Source organism: Pleurodeles waltl, chromosome 7 (assembly GCF_031143425.1).
Source record: "Pleurodeles waltl isolate 20211129_DDA chromosome 7, aPleWal1.hap1.20221129, whole genome shotgun sequence".
Classification (NCBI taxonomy): domain Eukaryota; kingdom Metazoa; phylum Chordata; class Amphibia; order Caudata; family Salamandridae; genus Pleurodeles; species Pleurodeles waltl.
The window spans coordinates 1,159,469,398-1,159,487,857 of record NC_090446.1 but is presented as its reverse complement, the minus strand read 5'-3'; the positions used below and the strand labels follow the sequence as shown (position 1 = coordinate 1,159,487,857).

At 43.2% G+C, this 18,460-nt stretch overlaps 1 protein-coding gene across 2 annotated transcripts in view; it reads right to left on the bottom strand.

The window, feature by feature from the left end:
• The window catches only part of SEC14L1 (SEC14 like lipid binding 1), a 443,723-nt gene that overhangs the window by 163,212 nt on the left and 262,051 nt on the right, over positions 1-18,460 (bottom strand). For both annotated transcript variants that reach the window (XM_069200247.1, XM_069200248.1), the window contains one exon: positions 320-454. In XM_069200247.1, the coding sequence (XP_069056348.1) occupies positions 320-454 (135 nt within the window). The remainder of the gene's footprint in view (positions 1-319; positions 455-18,460) is intronic.

The following is an 18,460-nucleotide window of genomic DNA, read 5'->3' as shown; positions in this document are numbered from 1 at the left end:
TATTTCTAAGTTCAAATATCAACAGTCAAACACTAGTAATTTTTATAAAGATACAAATGACATTTATTGTCCTCCTACTGTCTTTAAAATGATGTAGTTTAACATCAAACAGGAGCAGGTACATCTTTGTTTTCTTCAGACTTTTTCAAAGCTGAATGTCTTGATTTCAAGTTATGGTCCACGAGTCGAGTGAACCATCCTTTGTGATAGTTAGGCAGTCAATTATCGGAAAGAGTGTGCAACAAATAATTTGTTTTGTGATATGAATGAATGAATGAAACAAACCCTAGATAACAGCCACTAGTGGAGTTAACTTTACCTCATGCGGAGAACCTTTAAAGACACTTGCAGATTGGTAGATGGTTTCAGTCCATAACTTTATCTCCTCTGTCTCCAGTTCTTCAGTTGTTCGGTATAGAGACTTGGGAACCAGCCCACCCTCTGGAACATCACACTGGAATGGAAAACAAGATAAAGATGCAGACTGTTTTTAAAGTACACTTGATGTGTATGCATTTGGCACTGGTTTATAAAACAAATTAATGAGGCAAATCAATATCCACAAACCTGAGAATTACATGTTGCTAACAATTCAGTGAGTAATGTCAATTAAAGATGTAAACTTGTGTTTGTGCTAATATTTAAGGGGTATACATCATTTGAGGACCGCATCATACATAGTGTAATAACCTACTTCCAGATGAGCTTCCTGCACATTTTAGAAAGTGGCAATTCATAAAGATGTTGTAATTTAGTCTCTAGAATTCTTGTTACCTTGAAAGTATGTTTGGTTGCAAGCTGCTTCAAGATTCTATTTTGATGATTTCTTTGCAAAATCATTCTATTAATAAACCAAATTACTACCATACAGAAATGCCATTTTAAGCATAGTCTTGTTTCTCAATGTATTGTCATATAACACATTCATCACTCAGAATACACAAAGAATGCCCAGCAGGAGCTGCCAATTAAGAAATAAAATAGCAGAGAAACTGAATAGCTGGCATTCAAACAAATCAACTTTTGGCAGTAAACCCATACATGTTGTATCAACCTGCCTAAACTACTATAACTGTAAAAGCTGTGCATAGCTTGCCACTGGAGAAAGTCTTTATTTCACTTCAAATGCAAGTAATCAAATCAAGTTTATTTACATAGTTAATTAAAAACCGTTGCACACCATTTCAATAAATATAAAACTAAATCAGATGCATTTGTTTAGACTGTTAAAAGAATACAGTTCTAAAAATCTTACTTTTTCCTTATCTTAAAAAATAGCCTAGTATAGCCAGATAAACCTCGTTAAAAACAACTTGTAACACTCCGACCCAACACCAGACGGCGGACTATGCACAGCATGTGTATCTGCAGCTACACATGCCACCGAACACCTCGTTATTATGTTATTTGTCCTGTAAATCAGATGTTGCTGTCTAAAGTGGAGTCCAAATAACCAGTCCAGGATCTTTCATGGCCCAATATAGCTCCTGACCTCACTCCGTTTGCAGGTAAAGTGAAACTGTATTCAAGCCACCGGTCCATGCTACTTCATTTTCCTCCTAACCACCGCTTATTAGCCACTACTGGGCCAAGTGTCCAGTTCTTACTGATTCAAATTCCACAGTTTTAGCAGCACCCTGCGGTCGCCATTCAACTAGTTCTGCAGTGCTGAGGGTGCGAGCTGATCCAGGTTCGGTTTCATGGTCACCGCAACTGCATGCCGCTGGAGGAATTTTAACAATTTGCAATTCACTCTAGTGTCGTCTGGGTTGATACTTCAAATAGTTGCTGACCTACATGAACTAACCCTTCTAGCCAAGATTTTTTTTTTCAATAAAGCAACCCTGGCTTTCTTTATCATGGGACAGATGCGTATTGGATGTATAAGATCCTCTTTTCCAGATCCACATATTCTGCAATTTGTTGGGCCCTTATGCTTCCAATGTGGCAAGTCTGCTAGGGCTGGAATGTTGCCAAAGAGTAGCGCCATCAGTTTTCGCGTGATAAAAGGTGAAAATGTCTGGGTTAAATAATGGACAGGCTTCATCATATCATATTTGTTTATGACCATCCATGCATGGGATCGTTTGCTGAAAATATTCTTCTCATGCAAGACCAAATAAAATGTTGCTGCTCTGTTAACTACTTTCTTTCTTAAAGGATGGTAAGAGTAAGTTCTTTCCCCAAAGCTCAAGCTTGTTTGTCTGTTTTAATGCAGAAAAAGGTATTTATGTTGACTGGAGGTAAGATAATTTACTAAGGCTAACCATAAGTGTAAGGAAATGGCTCCCTGTTGCAGTTACCCCCCACTTTTTGCCAGATACTGATGCTGACTTGACGGAGAAGTGTGCTGGGACCCTGCTAACCAGGCCCTAGCACCAGTGTTCCTTCATCTAAAATGTACCATTGTTTCCACAATTGGCACACCTCTGGCACACAGATAAGCCCCTGGTAAAAGGTACCAATGGTACCAAGGGCCCTGTGACCAGGGAAGGTCCCTTAGGGCTGCAGCATATGTTGTGCCACCCTAAGGGACCCCTCACCTAACACATGCACACTGCCATTGCAGATTGTGTGTGTTGGTGGGGAGAAAAAGGCAAAGTCGACATGGGATCCCCTGCCTGTGGCATAGGAAAGTCACCCCTCTAGTAGGCCTTACAGCCGTAAGGCAGGGTGCACTATACCACAGGTGAGGACATAGCAGCATGAGCAATATGCCCCTATAGTGTCCAAGTCTATTCTTAGACATTGTAAGTACAGTTGTGGCCATATTAAGTATATGGTCTGGGAATTTGTCAAAAACGAACTCCACAGCTCCATAATGGCTACACTGAATACTGGGAAGTTTGGTATCAAAGTTCTCAGAATAATAAACGCACACTGATGCCAGTGTTGGATTTATTAAAACATGCACACAGAGGGCATCTTAGGGATGCCCCCTGTATTTTACCCAATTGTTCAGTGCAGGACTGACTGGTCTGTGCCAGCCTGCTTCTGAGAGACAAGCTTCTGACCCCGTGTGGTGAGGGCCTTTGTGCTCTCTGAGGACAGAAACAAAAGCCTGCTCTGGGTGGAGGTGCTTCACACCTCCCCCCTGCAGGAACTGTAACACCTAGCAGTGAGCCTCAAAGGCTCAGGCTTCGTGTTACAATGCCCCATGGCACTCTAGCTAGTGGAGATGCCCGCCCTCTGGACACAGCCCCCACTTTTGAGTGGAAGTCCAGGGGAGATAATGAGAAAAACAAAGAGGAGTCACCCCCCAATCAGGACAGCCCCTAAAGTGTCCTGAGCTGAAGTGACTCTCTTTTAGAAATCCTCCATCTTGTAGAAGGAGGGTTCCCCCAATAGGATTAGGGATGTGCCCCCCTCCCCACAGGGAGGAGACACAAAGAGGGTGTAGCCACCCTCAAGGACAGTAGCCATTGGCTACTGCCCTCCCAGACCTAAACACACCCCTAAATTCAGTATTTAGGGGCTCCCAGAACTGAGGAAGATAGATTCCTGCAACCTAAAGAAGAAGAAGGACAGCTGACCTGAAGCCCTGCAGTGAAGACGGATACGACAACTGATTTGGCCCCAGCCCCACCGGCCTGTCTCCCTACTTAGAAGAAAAACTGCAACAGCCACGCATCCAATAGGGTCCAGCGACCTCTGACACCTCAGAGGACTACCCGGCATCTAAAGGACCAAGAAGCTCCTGAGAACAGCGCCCCTGTTCAAGACACTGCAACTCTTTGCAAAAAAGAAGTAACTTTTAAAGACCAAACGTTTCCCGCTGGAAGCGTGAGACTTTCCACTCTGCAACCGACGCCCCCGGCTCGACCTGCTGAAAACTAACACTACAGGGAGGACTCCCCGGCGACTGCAAGCCCATGAGTAGCTAGAGTTGACCCCCCCTGTCCCCCCACAGCGACGCCTGCAGAAGAAATCCCGAGGCTCCCCCTGACCGCGACTGCCTGCTTCAAGGAACCCGATGCCTGGAAAACACACTGCACCCGCAGCCCCCAGGACGTGAAGGAACTGAACTCCAGTGCAGGAGCGACCCCCAGGCGACCCTCTGCCTAGCCCAGGTAGAGGCTACCCCGAGGAGCCCCCCCCCTGTGCCTGCCTGCATCGTTGAAGAGTCCCCCGGGTCTCCCCATTGATTCCTATCGAAAATCCGACGCCTGTTTGCACTCTGCACCTGGCCGCCCCTGTGCCGCTGAGGGTGTACTTTCTGTGCCTGCTTGTGTCCCCCCCCCCCCCAGTGCCCTACAAAACCCCCCTGGTATGCCCTCAGAAGTCGCGGGTACTTACCTGCTTGCAGACTGGAACTGGGGCACCCTTATTTCCATTAAAGCCTGTGTGTTTTGGGCATCACTTTGACCTCTGCACCTGACCGACCCTAAGCTGTTGGTGTGGTAACTTTGGGGTTGCCTTGAACCCCCAACGGTGGGCTACCATGGGCCCAACTTTGAACCCTGTAGGTGTTTTACTTACCTGAAAAACTAACCAAAACGTACCTCCCCCAGGAACTGTTGAAAATTGCACTGTCTCGTTTTAAAATAGCTTATTGCCATTTTTGCTAAAACTGTACATGATATTGTGTTGATTCAAAGTTCCTAAGATACCCGAGTGAAATACCTTTCATTTGAAGTATTACTTGTAAATCTTGAACCTGTGGTTCTTGAAATAAACTAAGAAAATATATTTGTCTATATAAAAACCTATTGACCTGGAATTGTCTTTGAGTGTGTGTTCCTCATTTATTGCTTGTGTGTGTACAACAAAGGCTTAACACTACCCTCTGATAAGCCTACTGCTCGACCACACTACCACAAAATAGAGCATTAGAATTCTCTCTTTTTGCCACTATCTTACCTCTAAGGGGAACCCTTGGACTCTGTGCATGCTATTTCTTACTTTGAAATACTACATACAGAGCCAACTTCCTACAGTAAGGCATTGTTTAGTAAACTGCTCTGTGCTACCCTAATTTTATACCAAGCCCTTATTGCTGCATACTTTCTTCCTAGTGATTGAGCGATGAGGCCGAATTCAGGGCGAATTTGTGCCCAGGAAGCATTTTTTGAGAGACCAAATACATCCTTACATTTTTAGGGTAAAGCCTGCGTTGCATGCGTATCGCAGCAAGACACTTTAGTTATTAGAAAAGGGCTTGGAGCCCTGTCTACGTCACGTCAGTGTGTTTCATTGGTTCGCGGGCTTGCCTAGTAAAATCTGCTTGCTTTCATTAGTAGAAGGCATGGACACGTCATGCCTTTTCCGGTGGTTAGCCCTCCTCGAGCGCAGCGACCATGTACAGAAAACATGCGCGGCTCGCTGTTTTCTGTCAGATCGTGGACTACTTTTTCTCTATTTTCCTAGCGCGATTTCGCTTGGCAGAAGTCAAGCGCTTTTTACATAGTTAATTTCACTTTTTCGGGTTACGTACTTAAAAGATGAAAAGTCGGGTTAGGAGTTTACAACGCGATCAGCTCTAACATGAGCAAACGCGAGACCCGTTGCATTGTAAATGCTTGTTTAGTTTGCAGGGTATCTAGGAGCAATGCATCCAACCAGTGCAAGGCAGTACTTGAATATGCCATTGTCTGAAGAAATCTGGCAGTTATGAACAGTAAAGGCTTGAAAGAGGGCTCATCCAGTCTTTTGAGGAGGGTACAGGAAACGTGGATTAGCGCATGTGCTTTCCTAGTTACATAACAGTTGTGCTCTAAAACGTTTAACTCGTTATCCGATAAAAAGCCCCATGTATTTAGAATAGTTAACGTCTTCAAGGAGTTACCCATCCAGATAGATCTTTAATGGCTAGGCTGGACCGTTAGAAATTAACATTGTTTAGTTTTGGAGGTATTTATTTAAGTTATTAACTTCCACATAATTTGTTAACTCTATGATGGCCTCTGCATGACTATTTTGTTGTGACTCAGCAATACATCATCATCTGCATAGGCAGGGTGGGATAAAGTCAACGACCCCAAGCGTGGTGAGTGTGAGTTTACACCGTCTAGTCCAATGGATAGGTCAGCCATAAATAGATTAAAGGGAAGAGGAGCCAGCACACACCCTTGTTTCACCCCCTTTTGGAATTTGCCTTGATAACCAAGAATCGTCGTCTAGTTTGACCTGTATCCATGTGTTTGAGTAGAGATCTTCAATGGCTCTCAGGAGAGTGGCAGAAATACTCGTTTCTTTTAACTTACGCCATAAGATCCCTCGATCAACTCTGTCAAATGATGCTTTAAAATCGACAATACACAGATACAATTTCTTCTTCCGTCGCCTGCGTTTGTCAGCCAGCACTGTAAGTGTAAGGATATTGGTGCTTGTGCCAAAATCCCTTTTAGATCCAGTTTGACTGACTGGCACCAAATTGTTACTATTCTACCACTGCGTTAGTTCTTGTAAAATCAACTTGGCCATAATACTTGGCTTCGACACTCAGCCATAAATCGATCACCGCCTTTAAAAATTGGATGTATTATTGATCCTCTCCAGCTCGTAGGGATGGACCCTGCGCCTTATTCGAATAAAGGCAACAGGACACTTGCCCAACACTAAGGGTCTATTTTAAAAATGGCCTGTGGAATGCCATTTGGGCCTTGAGCTCTATTAGACCACCCTACTTTTATAATCCGTTCTACCTCTTTTAGAGAATAAGTTGCACTAAAGCAGGTGTCTTGTGGACTGCCACTCGCATGCTTTGTTTTAGCTTTGTTCTTCCTGTTGAATAGTTGGGTAGACTAATTAGGCTGCAATTGACATGTCTTGTTTGCAAAAATTTTTTGATTTAATGGCCTTAGTGCCCCTGGGGCAGGATCATTTGAAAAAGCACTCTTCAAATGCATGACCCAAGATTCTTCTGAGACATTTGAGCTATTTGTTAGCCTGAGGGAACGTACTAAAGCGTTTACCTTTTCCCAAAAGAGGCTGGTGTTTGCTTTCTTGGAGCTATAGATAAGCCTTGACCAAAACATCTTATTCCTGAGCCTCCGCTCCCACAAATCATTTTTTTTTATATTGCTTCCTAAGCTGCTTTATTGACTCCCATGTTGTTACTTGAGTGTTTACTTTCTTCGACCTAGTAATTGGCTTTTTGAGCTCTTCCTTTAACATTTGGCTTTTTATCGACGGGGATGGAGTACATCTACCAGTTTGGTGAAGTGTTACACAAGGGGCCTTTAGCTGCAAGGCCCCAAGAAAAGCATTCCAGCTATCCTTATGGATGGGTACTGATGTGCTCGTTTGTTCTAGCAGACTCTTGAACCATAAACCAACTCGACAAACTGGCTATCGTGTCACTGAACCTCTTTATTCTTTTTAGGTTAATTGATTTAAGGAGGCCTGTGTCGGCCGATGCTTGGGCGTGCTTCAGTGGATTTAGGTTGAGAGTTATTTATTATTGCATAGTACTACTGTAGTTATTTTGTGAGATTTCCAGTTGCTCAGTGCTAGCACTTAGAAACCAGGGTATGGAGATAAAAGCTGTTTGGTTGTGATGTTTAATGACGTTGCTATATAAACTGCAACCCCATTAAGCAGCCTACCAAAACGTTGGAGCTTTTCTGCCTCTGGATGGAAGTGTGTGTGTGTCCAACCAATGGCAGCAGTTCCAGCAACCACTCTGCTTGTAATGCAATTATGCCATATAACTGACACTTTTTTGGCATTAATCCGTCTTGAATAACCGTTTTGGCACCAGCAATATTCCAGGAGAGAATGCAGAGGAGGGCCTTGAAAAGAGAGTCCGTCAGAGCAGGCAGAGGCAGGACGAGCTCCGGAGCCATGGAAACAGGTAGCGCTCGAACTTGAGTGACTTGTGGGCTCACGGGTTGGCGCAGGAGCGGAATGTACGGCTGGGGGGGGATGGGGGGAGATGGAGGGGGGGGGGGGAGGGTACAGGGTGCAGGCTCTTGTCCTGGCTTTTGGGCGTTTGGATAGTACGGTGGTTAGTACAATCCCACACAGCCATCATTGCCCTCCACTGCCCATTCCCTCCCACATTACAGCCACCTCCCAGTCCTCCGCTTTACAACGCCGTAGTGGTGGTGGCGCCTGCAGCATCTGGCTGTCGTGGCCCCACACAGGACTGTCAGCAGCCATACCTGGTGCTCCTGCGCCCCCCCACCTGCTCTCACTGCTGTTTGTCTGCACTCTTCGTCTGCATTAATTGCCTGCATCTCTCTACTCTGCATATCTACTTTAGCCCCCCACCGCTGTTACCCACCGGTTGACCTGCACTTAATCAGCGCCAAAGAGGACTACAATCACTCCTAGAAGGAAATAGTGCAAGCGCAGCAGTCCTAGCAGTCCTTTGCTGAGTGTGTGCCCAGGCCATCTGCAGAAGTGGCTTGGACAGTCTTAGTGCGGCTTGCAGATAGCCTACTGTGCCCCACTCGCACTTTATCCTCATAATAAGATTGCACAGCAAGAAGCTGACTTTTACCAATAAAGCAATCCGCAAGTGGCGGCAGCATTGTTTAGATTGAATAGGCTACCAAGTCAACAAATCTTAATCAACTTCAGCTATCTCAGCTACTTAAGGCTGTAAGCATGAGATGAGGGCGCCGCCCGAAACTAGCAAAATGCATTAATTAAAGAAGAAACTGAAAACCTCAAAGCAATAACCAATTTGAATTTTCACGAAACAAACTCATTGGTCTCTCCAATTCAAAAGTACTTCAGCCAGGGATCCATCAATCAAAAGTTCTCGTTTCTTAAGGATCGAGCGGCAGCGCTCTTCTCAACAACTGACCCAGACTTAGGCATGCCGTCACCTCTCAAACCACAGCCTCAATTTAAAATCTGGCCCTAACCCAGGGATCATCCATGGCCACAGGCAAATCATTAATTGCAGCCACCTCGCCCCCTAGCACCAGCATCGATGTGCCCTCACCAAACGTTATTGAAGAACAAGCGCAGGTGCACACTTCATACAGCTCTCCCATCCCGGCAACATGTGTTCTTTTAACCAGTCCACACGTGCCACTGCCTGGCCTAACGACTGTCTGTTCCCATGACCATCTAGGGTATCAGCTGGTAGTGCCAGACAATTCTTGGCTCCACTCAATCTCGCTTTTGAGCAATACTAAGCTTATTAAAGCGATGTAAGTCAGAACAAATAATATGGAACACCACTCATGCATGCAACAGCAACAACTTTCAGCAACTGCTCCACTAAAGCCGATAGTAAAAGTCGTACAAGTAGCATCATCTGCCACTAGGCTACATTCAACAGCGGAGCAGCACAAGCCACTAAAGTCAGAAGTATCCCAAGTTTAGCTCCCCTTGTGCCTACCCAAACACAAGTGGGGAGGCACGACTTTCCACGCCAGCTCCAGTTCAACATCTAAATGACCCTCTCTGTAACTTTCCAGAGAGTCTATCACACTACATTACTTGGTTACAATGCAAACTTCGATACAGGCGTTGAATATGCAGTCTGACAAACTGGATATTCAAATTGACCTTATGAATGTAATGGCAAAACACACACAGTGCATATAAGTGCCAAGCTGGGCCCTTTAACCACCTTCTAATGCAAGTAATAGCAATGGTAAAACTCCTTTCCAAGGCAAATATTTAAAAACATGTATGAACAAGTACAAAAGGAGTTATCCTGGCTAGATTAAAAAAAAGTTAATAAATTGTGTCATTATTCTTTTTGATCCTACAGGAAAATCATGAAAAAACAATGGTAACGAAAAAGTTACTTGGTTGTGATTTCAGTTTTCTATTGTGGCTGTCTTTCATAGAGCTAAAGACTTAAATGTTCCCAATGTAAGGATAGGAATACTCTGTACATAAACAAGATAGCATATTTAAAACATCATTAAAGTGAAGACCATCCAAGAAAAGTGTCTGTCTTTTAGATTCACAAAACAACACAGAATGGACTTAAGCTCCCTCACCCAAATCCCCCTCCCTAACTACGATGGCATTTCCAGTTTGAAAGCACAGACACCCCATTATATAAATGATACATTATTGCATGTGAGTGTATAAAATATACCAAAGCAGGAGAATCACATAGAAGTAACTGCCCTCTCCAGCTTTGAATAATTATTATTTTAACATGCTTGTAAAGGAGTAACATAAGGGTACATAAGAGTGCATGTGAAACAAAGGCCTGATTTGAGTAGAATGTATCACATTACCTGCCCCAGTACAATAATTCTCTCTATACTAATTATCATGAGAGCTTGAATGTTTTTTCCTGCGCTCTTGTGACACCACCCCATTCACTGGCAGTTTTTTTTTTTTATTTTTTTTTTTAGAAGTACAGAATGTTTTTCCTTCTTTAATGTTACATCCATTTTTGCTTACTATAACGTTCATCTTTCTTTGTTGAAGTTAGCATAGGCACATGTAATCTGTAATCCATCTTGCAAGTGCTGGCTTAAAAGGATTTCACGATATGGACCTTACAAATGTGGCTATCAATTTTCGTTAAGCATATTCACAGCTCGGGATTCTTCCTAAGAGTCCACATCACAAATTTCAAACAAATGATGTCTAAGTATAATATTAATATAAAAAAGCCACAGTTAGTGCGGTTTGTCAAGCCAAGATGTGAAACATATTTATGAAAGTAGTCTGCACTTCTCCGCAGTAGCCTGCACTTCTCCATATGGCAGAGGAATAACATTTTCATGAAAGTCAGTCAACCGTAGGATTGGGCTTTTAAATTATTTTGCAATGTAGCAACACCTTACTCTTTACTGAACACTTAATAAATTGTGCATGCCCATGCTAGTATTATCTTCATTACATTAGTCTTAGCATATGTGATTCCAACGCAAGCACTTTAAAACATATTAAGAGGTAAAATAAAATAAAAATAGCCAGCAGCAATCTCATTCTGCTCCACAAAGTGGCACACTTAGACAGTTCTGGGCACGAATTAAATAGCCACACCACGTTCAGGGCTACCAGAGAGTTATTTTTGGGAATGTATTGATAAAGCCACCTTATTTGTTCAGGAGTTCAGTTGCACACATTCTTATCACGATGTTCATCATTATACTCATCCATTTAACACAATAAGTACTGAAACAATTTGGGCAGACAATCAATAGGATCCTGTGATTCTCACAGCACAAAAGACAGTTAATGATACCATACAATGGAACAACCTTAGATGGCCATTCACCTGAAAACTGAGGCAGAGGAAATATGCAATTAGAACCAAAAGATTTAAAGCAAGATCTAGAAAAACATTTCAAGTATGAATTAAGAAGACCAAAAGTAAAAAGGTACCTGGAACTCTTACATTTACATTTGTTCCAAAAACCCGCTTGCAGAAATGAATGTAAATTCATTTTAGATATTGTGGCTATAAGACCACACCTTGGGTCTATTCCCCTTGATCATTCAAAATGCAGGGCACACCAGCTGGTCATGCGTTCCTGGCTCTGGGTACATTCTGCCTTGTCATGCTTCAGTGCATCACTTGTGACACTCCAGTTATCCAGTGCATGCCATCCCAATCTTGCTTTTCCCATTACTTATTGTGCACTTGTGTCAGTTGTGGCTTTCTCAATTATCAGCTGTGCTCCACACCAGTCATGCACTACTCACTGACAATTTATACCACCCCAATGCCTCAGTTCCATTTCTCATAACCTTGCTTGAATGTCACTCTTGGCTGCCATCTTGGAATGCTCATTGCCTTTGTATTTGACCCTATATGTTCTCATCACATCAAATGACTTATTCATATGATTTAGTCAAAAGACCTATCCGAGACTGATTTAAGCATTACAGCTTTCTTAATGGTAAGATCATGACTAAGAGACACCTTCAGAGGGATTTAAACTTCTTTCTAAGGCATGTTGGCAAGGATTTAGTCATCACTCTTAAACTGACTCCTGCAAAAATACTGTAGTAGAGCCTCACAAATGACTGCCCATGTAATTATCAGCTACCCAAAAATGTGCACTAGTGACCTTTTCCAAAACTAGATAATAACTGGGATGCATGAGGAAACTTTTGTCAAGCAAAGCAGGAGATCATTAATCCATACTTGGTCACGTCCAGCTGGGGCTCTTAGTATAACCTTGAAGTGGGCGGGGGAGGGAAGGAGTTGCTTGTTTTTCACAACAGTGCATTGTACCATTGGGAAACAAGGACATTTGTGAATAATATTTCTGAGCAGACCAGAAGCAAAGCAGCTCTCCAATTCCAGATGGGTTGTAAATTGAAGGCACTGAGCATTTTCTGTTACAAACATACAAGCATATTCTAAACCTTCTGATATGTTGACTTACTATCAGATCTTTTTATTAAAATTCTATAGATCAGAGAGAGGACTTCAGGGCTTGGAGGAAGCATAACAGTCCTGTTCAGTGGCAGCATATTAATGAAAGAACTTATAAGAGGTGACGTACCTCAACGTAGCTGTTGAATATAATGTAAATACCATCATTCTTAGCAAAAGGTGACGGAAGAGTCAAAATTGCCACTTCAGTCAATAATCCTATTGTAGTCAATAGTCTACAATACATTATTATGTGCAAGCTGGAGACACGGACAGAAGATCTCTCAACATCAAGCGCTTCTTTAATATTTGTCTCTATCATGGTTAAAAAACAAATTGATGCATTGCAATCAATACCCTCAAAGTCAATTGAAAATACTGTAAATGCCAGTCGACCTTTTCGGCATGGTAAGCCCAGATTTTTCACCTTTATTTGGTCACTCTTTTTGCTAGCTTCAAGACTGTGCACTTTACCACTGATAAGCTGTAGTAAATTGCCTAGATCAAATGCTGTACAGTAGAACTCCCTATTTGGCCTATTTAACTCCCCTATTGCCTATTCTAAAAGGTGCCTTAAGTGCTCCTCTGGAAAGTTAAATAACAAGTAGGCTGCAGTGCATGTTTACACCATCCACATGTATGACAAGAATACATTTCTGCCAGGAGCACACTGTGCTCTGACTAGGCTTCAGTTTAAAAAGTGCTGCAACACATGCCATGTAGAAAAAGCAGATTTTTAATATATCCACAAGTCACTCTTGAAGTGTACCTTGTAAGCCTATGGGACAGGGTGCTCATATATATATTTGGATTTGTGTGCTGGCACTGAAATAAAATCCAAAAGGTATTATACTAAGTGGCCCTACGTCCATATTTCTCTAATAAGCCTAAGTGGGATTAAAATCTTTATTTTCTATTTCCACTTAGGAAAGGGCTATGAAAGTGATTCAAAGTAATTTGCTATTTGGCTTTTAAAATCTGACTTAATGGTGAAATTAGACTTCTGATAACTGAAGAAGAAAAGTACCTTTGTATGAATGTACTTTAGGTTGGCAAAACCAGAACTGTCTTAAATCTACTTCTGCCATTCATCACACTTCTAGAGCTAGAATACATATCTTTGGCTGGGAGAGTTAATGACTTTAGCTTAGAGGACAATGGCTTGCATCAGGGCCCAGGAAACACGAATGGGTGTTACCTGCTGACCACTTAGCTATTTAGGAGTGGACAATAGAATTTCTTCCTGCACTCACTGGCTAATGCACAGGTTAAATCTAGCACCTCCATCACCAACGCCTGAGAACACTCCCAGACATGGAAAGACTCCATCTGAAGAAGGCCCTGCGGCAATAAAGATTCTGGCTTCTAACCTCCTGACTCTTGGCTCCTGCTGGAAAAAGAGAACTTATACAAAGATTCACGGAATCCCACTAGTCAACCAGGGACTGGAATTACTCTCCAGTGCTTAAATGATTGGTCTCTTGTTTATATGTTTAAGAGCGATCAAAAGCAGAGTACTCTTTACTTCAAGAGGTCCTAGGTGACTAATGAGGATCATACCCTGCAGAAGACCAGGCTGGAGAGACGTGGTGCCAGAAGCCTGCCCTGAGAAGGTAGGGGTTGCAAGACTGACCAGAAGCTGTCCCAGCTGTGGGAGACTACATCTGAAAGTAAAAACTTTGACCAGGACAACTTGCTTGTTGTATCCAATCTCTGGTCCATTGCTGTTGAACTGAAATTATAAATAGGTCCTGGTCTAACGCAAACATGTTTTTCTTTAGTGTTCAAGTTTTTTTGGGGTGTTTTTGCCTTACAAATTTTTACAATCCATCCCTTCTACCACCCTTACACCATTTTTCTCTAAACTGGTTTGAGAATTAACACACACTTCTCTGAGGTTTAGCTGCTCTTTGTGCCATAGATACTAGGGGCCAGTAGAAAGTCTTTGAGAACTGTGTTTTGACCTATCCAGAGTGGGTCTACTGTGTTGTTGGGGGTTTCTGACAGTGTCAGTATATTCTTAACCTTCTCTTTATCTTCGATCTGTACCTGTAGGTTTTTTTTTTTTAGTTTTTTTTTTTTAGGTGAGATCTAGTTCTCATAAGACAGAGTTCCTTCTATGGCCGCTCACTGGTGAGCCTTACTTTCATATTTTCGCCCCTTCACGGTTTCCCATGACATCCCTCTGAGTGAAAAGCTTTCCTTATTCCTTAGGACATGTACTGATATATTCAGACAAAATTGTCATTCTTCATCAGAACGTGCAAATGCCATAAAACAACAGACTCTCAATGAGTTTCCTCCTCCACATATCTTCAGCCACAACAATGGCAGTTGGCAAGAAGGGATTGTACTTCTAGAAGAATATATATATATTTTTTTTAAATCAAGACAAAGCTAAAACACCCCTGATCTTAAAAGGGGGGAAAGGATTCCCAAGCAACACAACAAGGCAAGAGGGTGTGAATAATGGGTAGAATAAGAAATCTTGCAGTTCAGGATGAGCAAAGTATCCATATATTTGGCTTCGGAACCAAACTAATAATGTTTGGTTAAGGTATGGAAAGAGGATCAAATTGCTGCGCTACATTTTTTCTGAAAGATCTGAATCTGGTGGAATAAGCCCAGATTCCTTTTCAGCAACAAGTTCTGATACAAAGGATAATCCACCCACAGATTTACCATTTGTGAACTGATTTTCCCCTTTTATGACCTGTATAACCAATGAAGAGCTAGTCATCCAATCTGATATATCTGATTATCTGCACAAATACAACTGGAATGTATTAAAAAAATTACCACTCTTCTAGGTCTAGCCTGTGCAATTGTTCTTCCTTACAACAATGTGGCGGAGGATAGAATGTTGGCAATGTGAAGGACAGCCCCAGATAGAATGCAGCAGGGAAACGGCCTTCTCTTTGATCTGAAGGACCCTGCGGATTTAGATCTCGGTGGATGGAATACTCCATCACAAACATGACCGATATCCCATCTGCAATATTACAATCGCCACAGGCTATAATGGGATAGTAATAATTTGGCAGATGGGATATCCATGACGCTTGTGACGGAGTATTCCCCTCCATCAAGATCTAAATCAGGCCCTTAGTTCACAGCATCAACTCGCCTAGGAAGAAGTACATACACAGGGGTTGAGTGGGGGTGAAGGAGGTGGGGAAGGTGGTCCGCAGGCAACAGAAAGGGCCTGAAGCTTGCTAACAAAATGAGCTGAAGTAATGGTCAGCAAGGAAACGGTTATAAAACTAGTTCTAACTGACCACTGTGTAGGGGCAGAAATGGAGTAAAGGTTAAGACCCCATTGCAGCATGATGAATGGTACCTGCAGATAAGTTTGTCAGTTCTTTCCAAAATCTTAGGACCACTGTTGATTTCAATAGGGAGGGACTATCTAGTAAACATAGGAACACAGAGTGGCGAGAGATATCCCAATGCAGAGGCTCACTGAATGAAGGACAATTCAAAGTGTAGGACACTTTGGAGGAATGCTTTGAGAGAATCAGCCCCTAAATCAGTGCACCAGGAAACAAATTTGGTCCACCGATTTGATAGAGGGGTGGTGACATGCAGAAAGGATCCAATTTATCACCTTCGATAAGCTGAAAGGTGCTCAGACTTCCACGTAAGAAAGGTGTAGGCTTTAAAGACTTGGGAGACTGATATGCACTCCCGACAGGGACAACAGACCCACTCTCAGCTGCAGACAAAGAGCGGCTGCCACAGTGAGGTGTCAGTTCTGTATGCCATACCGTTCTTAACTAGTCTGGAGCAATGAGAATTACTTGGGTTGATAGTGGTGAATCTTTCTCAGAAATCCAGGAATCAAACTTCTGGGAAGAAATGGGTAGAGAAGCAAAATTGTCCACATCAGCTGAAATACACTCCCCATTTAACCCCACAATGGAAACTGGAAGACACAGAATTTAAGGTAATGAGTGTTGTTTGGAGAGGCGAACCGATCCACTTGAGGAATAGCCCAAAGACCTTGGACTACCTCAGGGTGAAGATGCCCACTCAGAGGGCAAGATTATGTCAATTTAGGCCATCAGCTTTGGTGTTCACGGATCCTACAAAGTCATTTGCCACCAGTACAGATGAGCTCAGTTCCAGAATTTCTGGGCTTCCCAAGAGAGAATATGAGATCCCACTCTTCCCAGTTTGGTCAGGTACCACATCGCAGTTGTGTTGTCAGTCAAGTTCTAAACCTACTGACCTCGAAGGGAAGGGAGAAAGCCTTGAGTGAAACTGAAGAACCCTTGATTCTAGCAGACTGATGTGCAACTTCTGCTCTTCTGGAGACCAGAAGTCTCTGATCTGCAGGTTCTCTAGATGTGTACAGTACCTGAAAGTGGGAGAGTCCATCACCACCGTGGTCAGTGCTGACGGGGGACAAGAGTATTTTTTTCCAATTATATTGTCCTTTTTCAACTACATTGCAGTGTCCTTGGAATCCTTGGAAGCCCCAATGGAGTCAAGATGTCTTGATGTTGAAACCACTGTTTGTGGAGGCACCACTAAAAAGACATCATGTGCCAGAGTTTGTGTGTGACGAGTAGGATACAAAAAGCTAACGGGCCAATTAATAGCAGGGCTAGTTTCGACCAGTACAAGTGCTCTCGTTTGAAACACAGGAATAATTTATTGAATGTCCCGGATATCCTATCAAGGCAGGAAGGTTTCAAACTTGATGGTATTCAGTAATGCTTCCATGACAGGAGTCCCCGGGGAGGTCTATAGGTGAGATTTGGGATGACTGATTGAAAATCCCAAATCAAACAACATTGAAGCTGTCAAGAGGAGATGATGACATACCAACCTAATCAAAATGGCCTTTAAAAACCAGTCATACAGATATTGGAATACTGTAGCCAGTTAATCTGTGCTCTTGGATGTTGTGCCGCTGCAGCGCCCTGGCCTCACGCACGCTGCCATTAGCAGATTCTGCCTGCGGTGGGTAGGATGGGCTGCTCTCCTGGCACCTTGGGTGCAGGAGAGACTGGGAGCACTGGTAGGTTGCAGCACCTCCTAATGTAACTTACTCTACAGCAGCCGGCCCACTGGCGTGGTCTCCCTGCACAGCAGTATTCTCACTGGGGTCATTCCTAGAAATACTGAATGTTTCCATTTTCCTGCAGTCATCTACCCAGAATGTTTCACTGGACCTTTTGGGAAGGTGCAATCTTCCAAAACCAATCTGGCTGCCCCTAACAGTTTTGTATGAAGATTTCCCCAATCTAAGATGGGAGATCCTGTATCCTAATGCCATTTCTTGTTTTTTTTCTCTATGAAGGGGGAAATCTTGGTCTACGCCTTGCATCACAATGCTTCAAGTTGTTCCTTTGTCATAGTCCTCGCTCCTGACCTTTTCTTGTGGAGTTCCTCGAGTTGTCAGTCCTGTCTCCTGCGGTTGCCCTTTTGTCTTCAAGTAATCCAGGTTTCTCCAGATGCATTCTGCAAATGTATCATAGACTCTTATTTCCAGCTGGTCATCACTTCCTCCATCAAGACTCCAGAGTCCAGCACTTCTGCCTGCCTTGGAGTCTCACTACTACATGAAAGGTGTTTTGCCTTCAGGCTTTTTCCTCCTTTTTAGAGCTCCTTCTAGAAGGCACTTCCTGCTCAGGCACTACCCTAGTGTCAGCTGCAACATGGCTGCTGGAAGGGGTCGTCCCTACTTCTGGCAGACTAAAACTATGAAGACTTGGACACCTAGACCCACCATTAGCCTGAGATCCTATGCTGGGGGTCATATCCGCGACAATGGAAAAATGAAGAGGAAAAAATGAACTACTTTTCTTGTGACACTGAATCATGTGCCTGGTTTGACGACTGTTCTTAAGACCTTTGGAGCGAGCCGTAACACTTTTGGGTTGATGCGCCCTGTTGGCCACTGGATGCATTTGTAGACAGAGTTCACACAACAATGTGCCATGCTGAGAGCAGAGGCACCACAGACAGTCGTTGAGTGGTTGCATCATGGACAAATGTCCATCCCATCATTAAAAGGCCTAAAGCTAGGACATTTTGGTGATGACCTTGTCCCTAATGCACCAAAAAGAAAAAAGCATTGTGTGGAAGAAAATCTGTCAAGAGGAGAATGAAGCACTAGACTGCTTTGAAAGGCATGGGAAAGCAGAACTAACCTAAGGGTGCTGGTCCTCTTGCTATTTGCCTCCATTAACA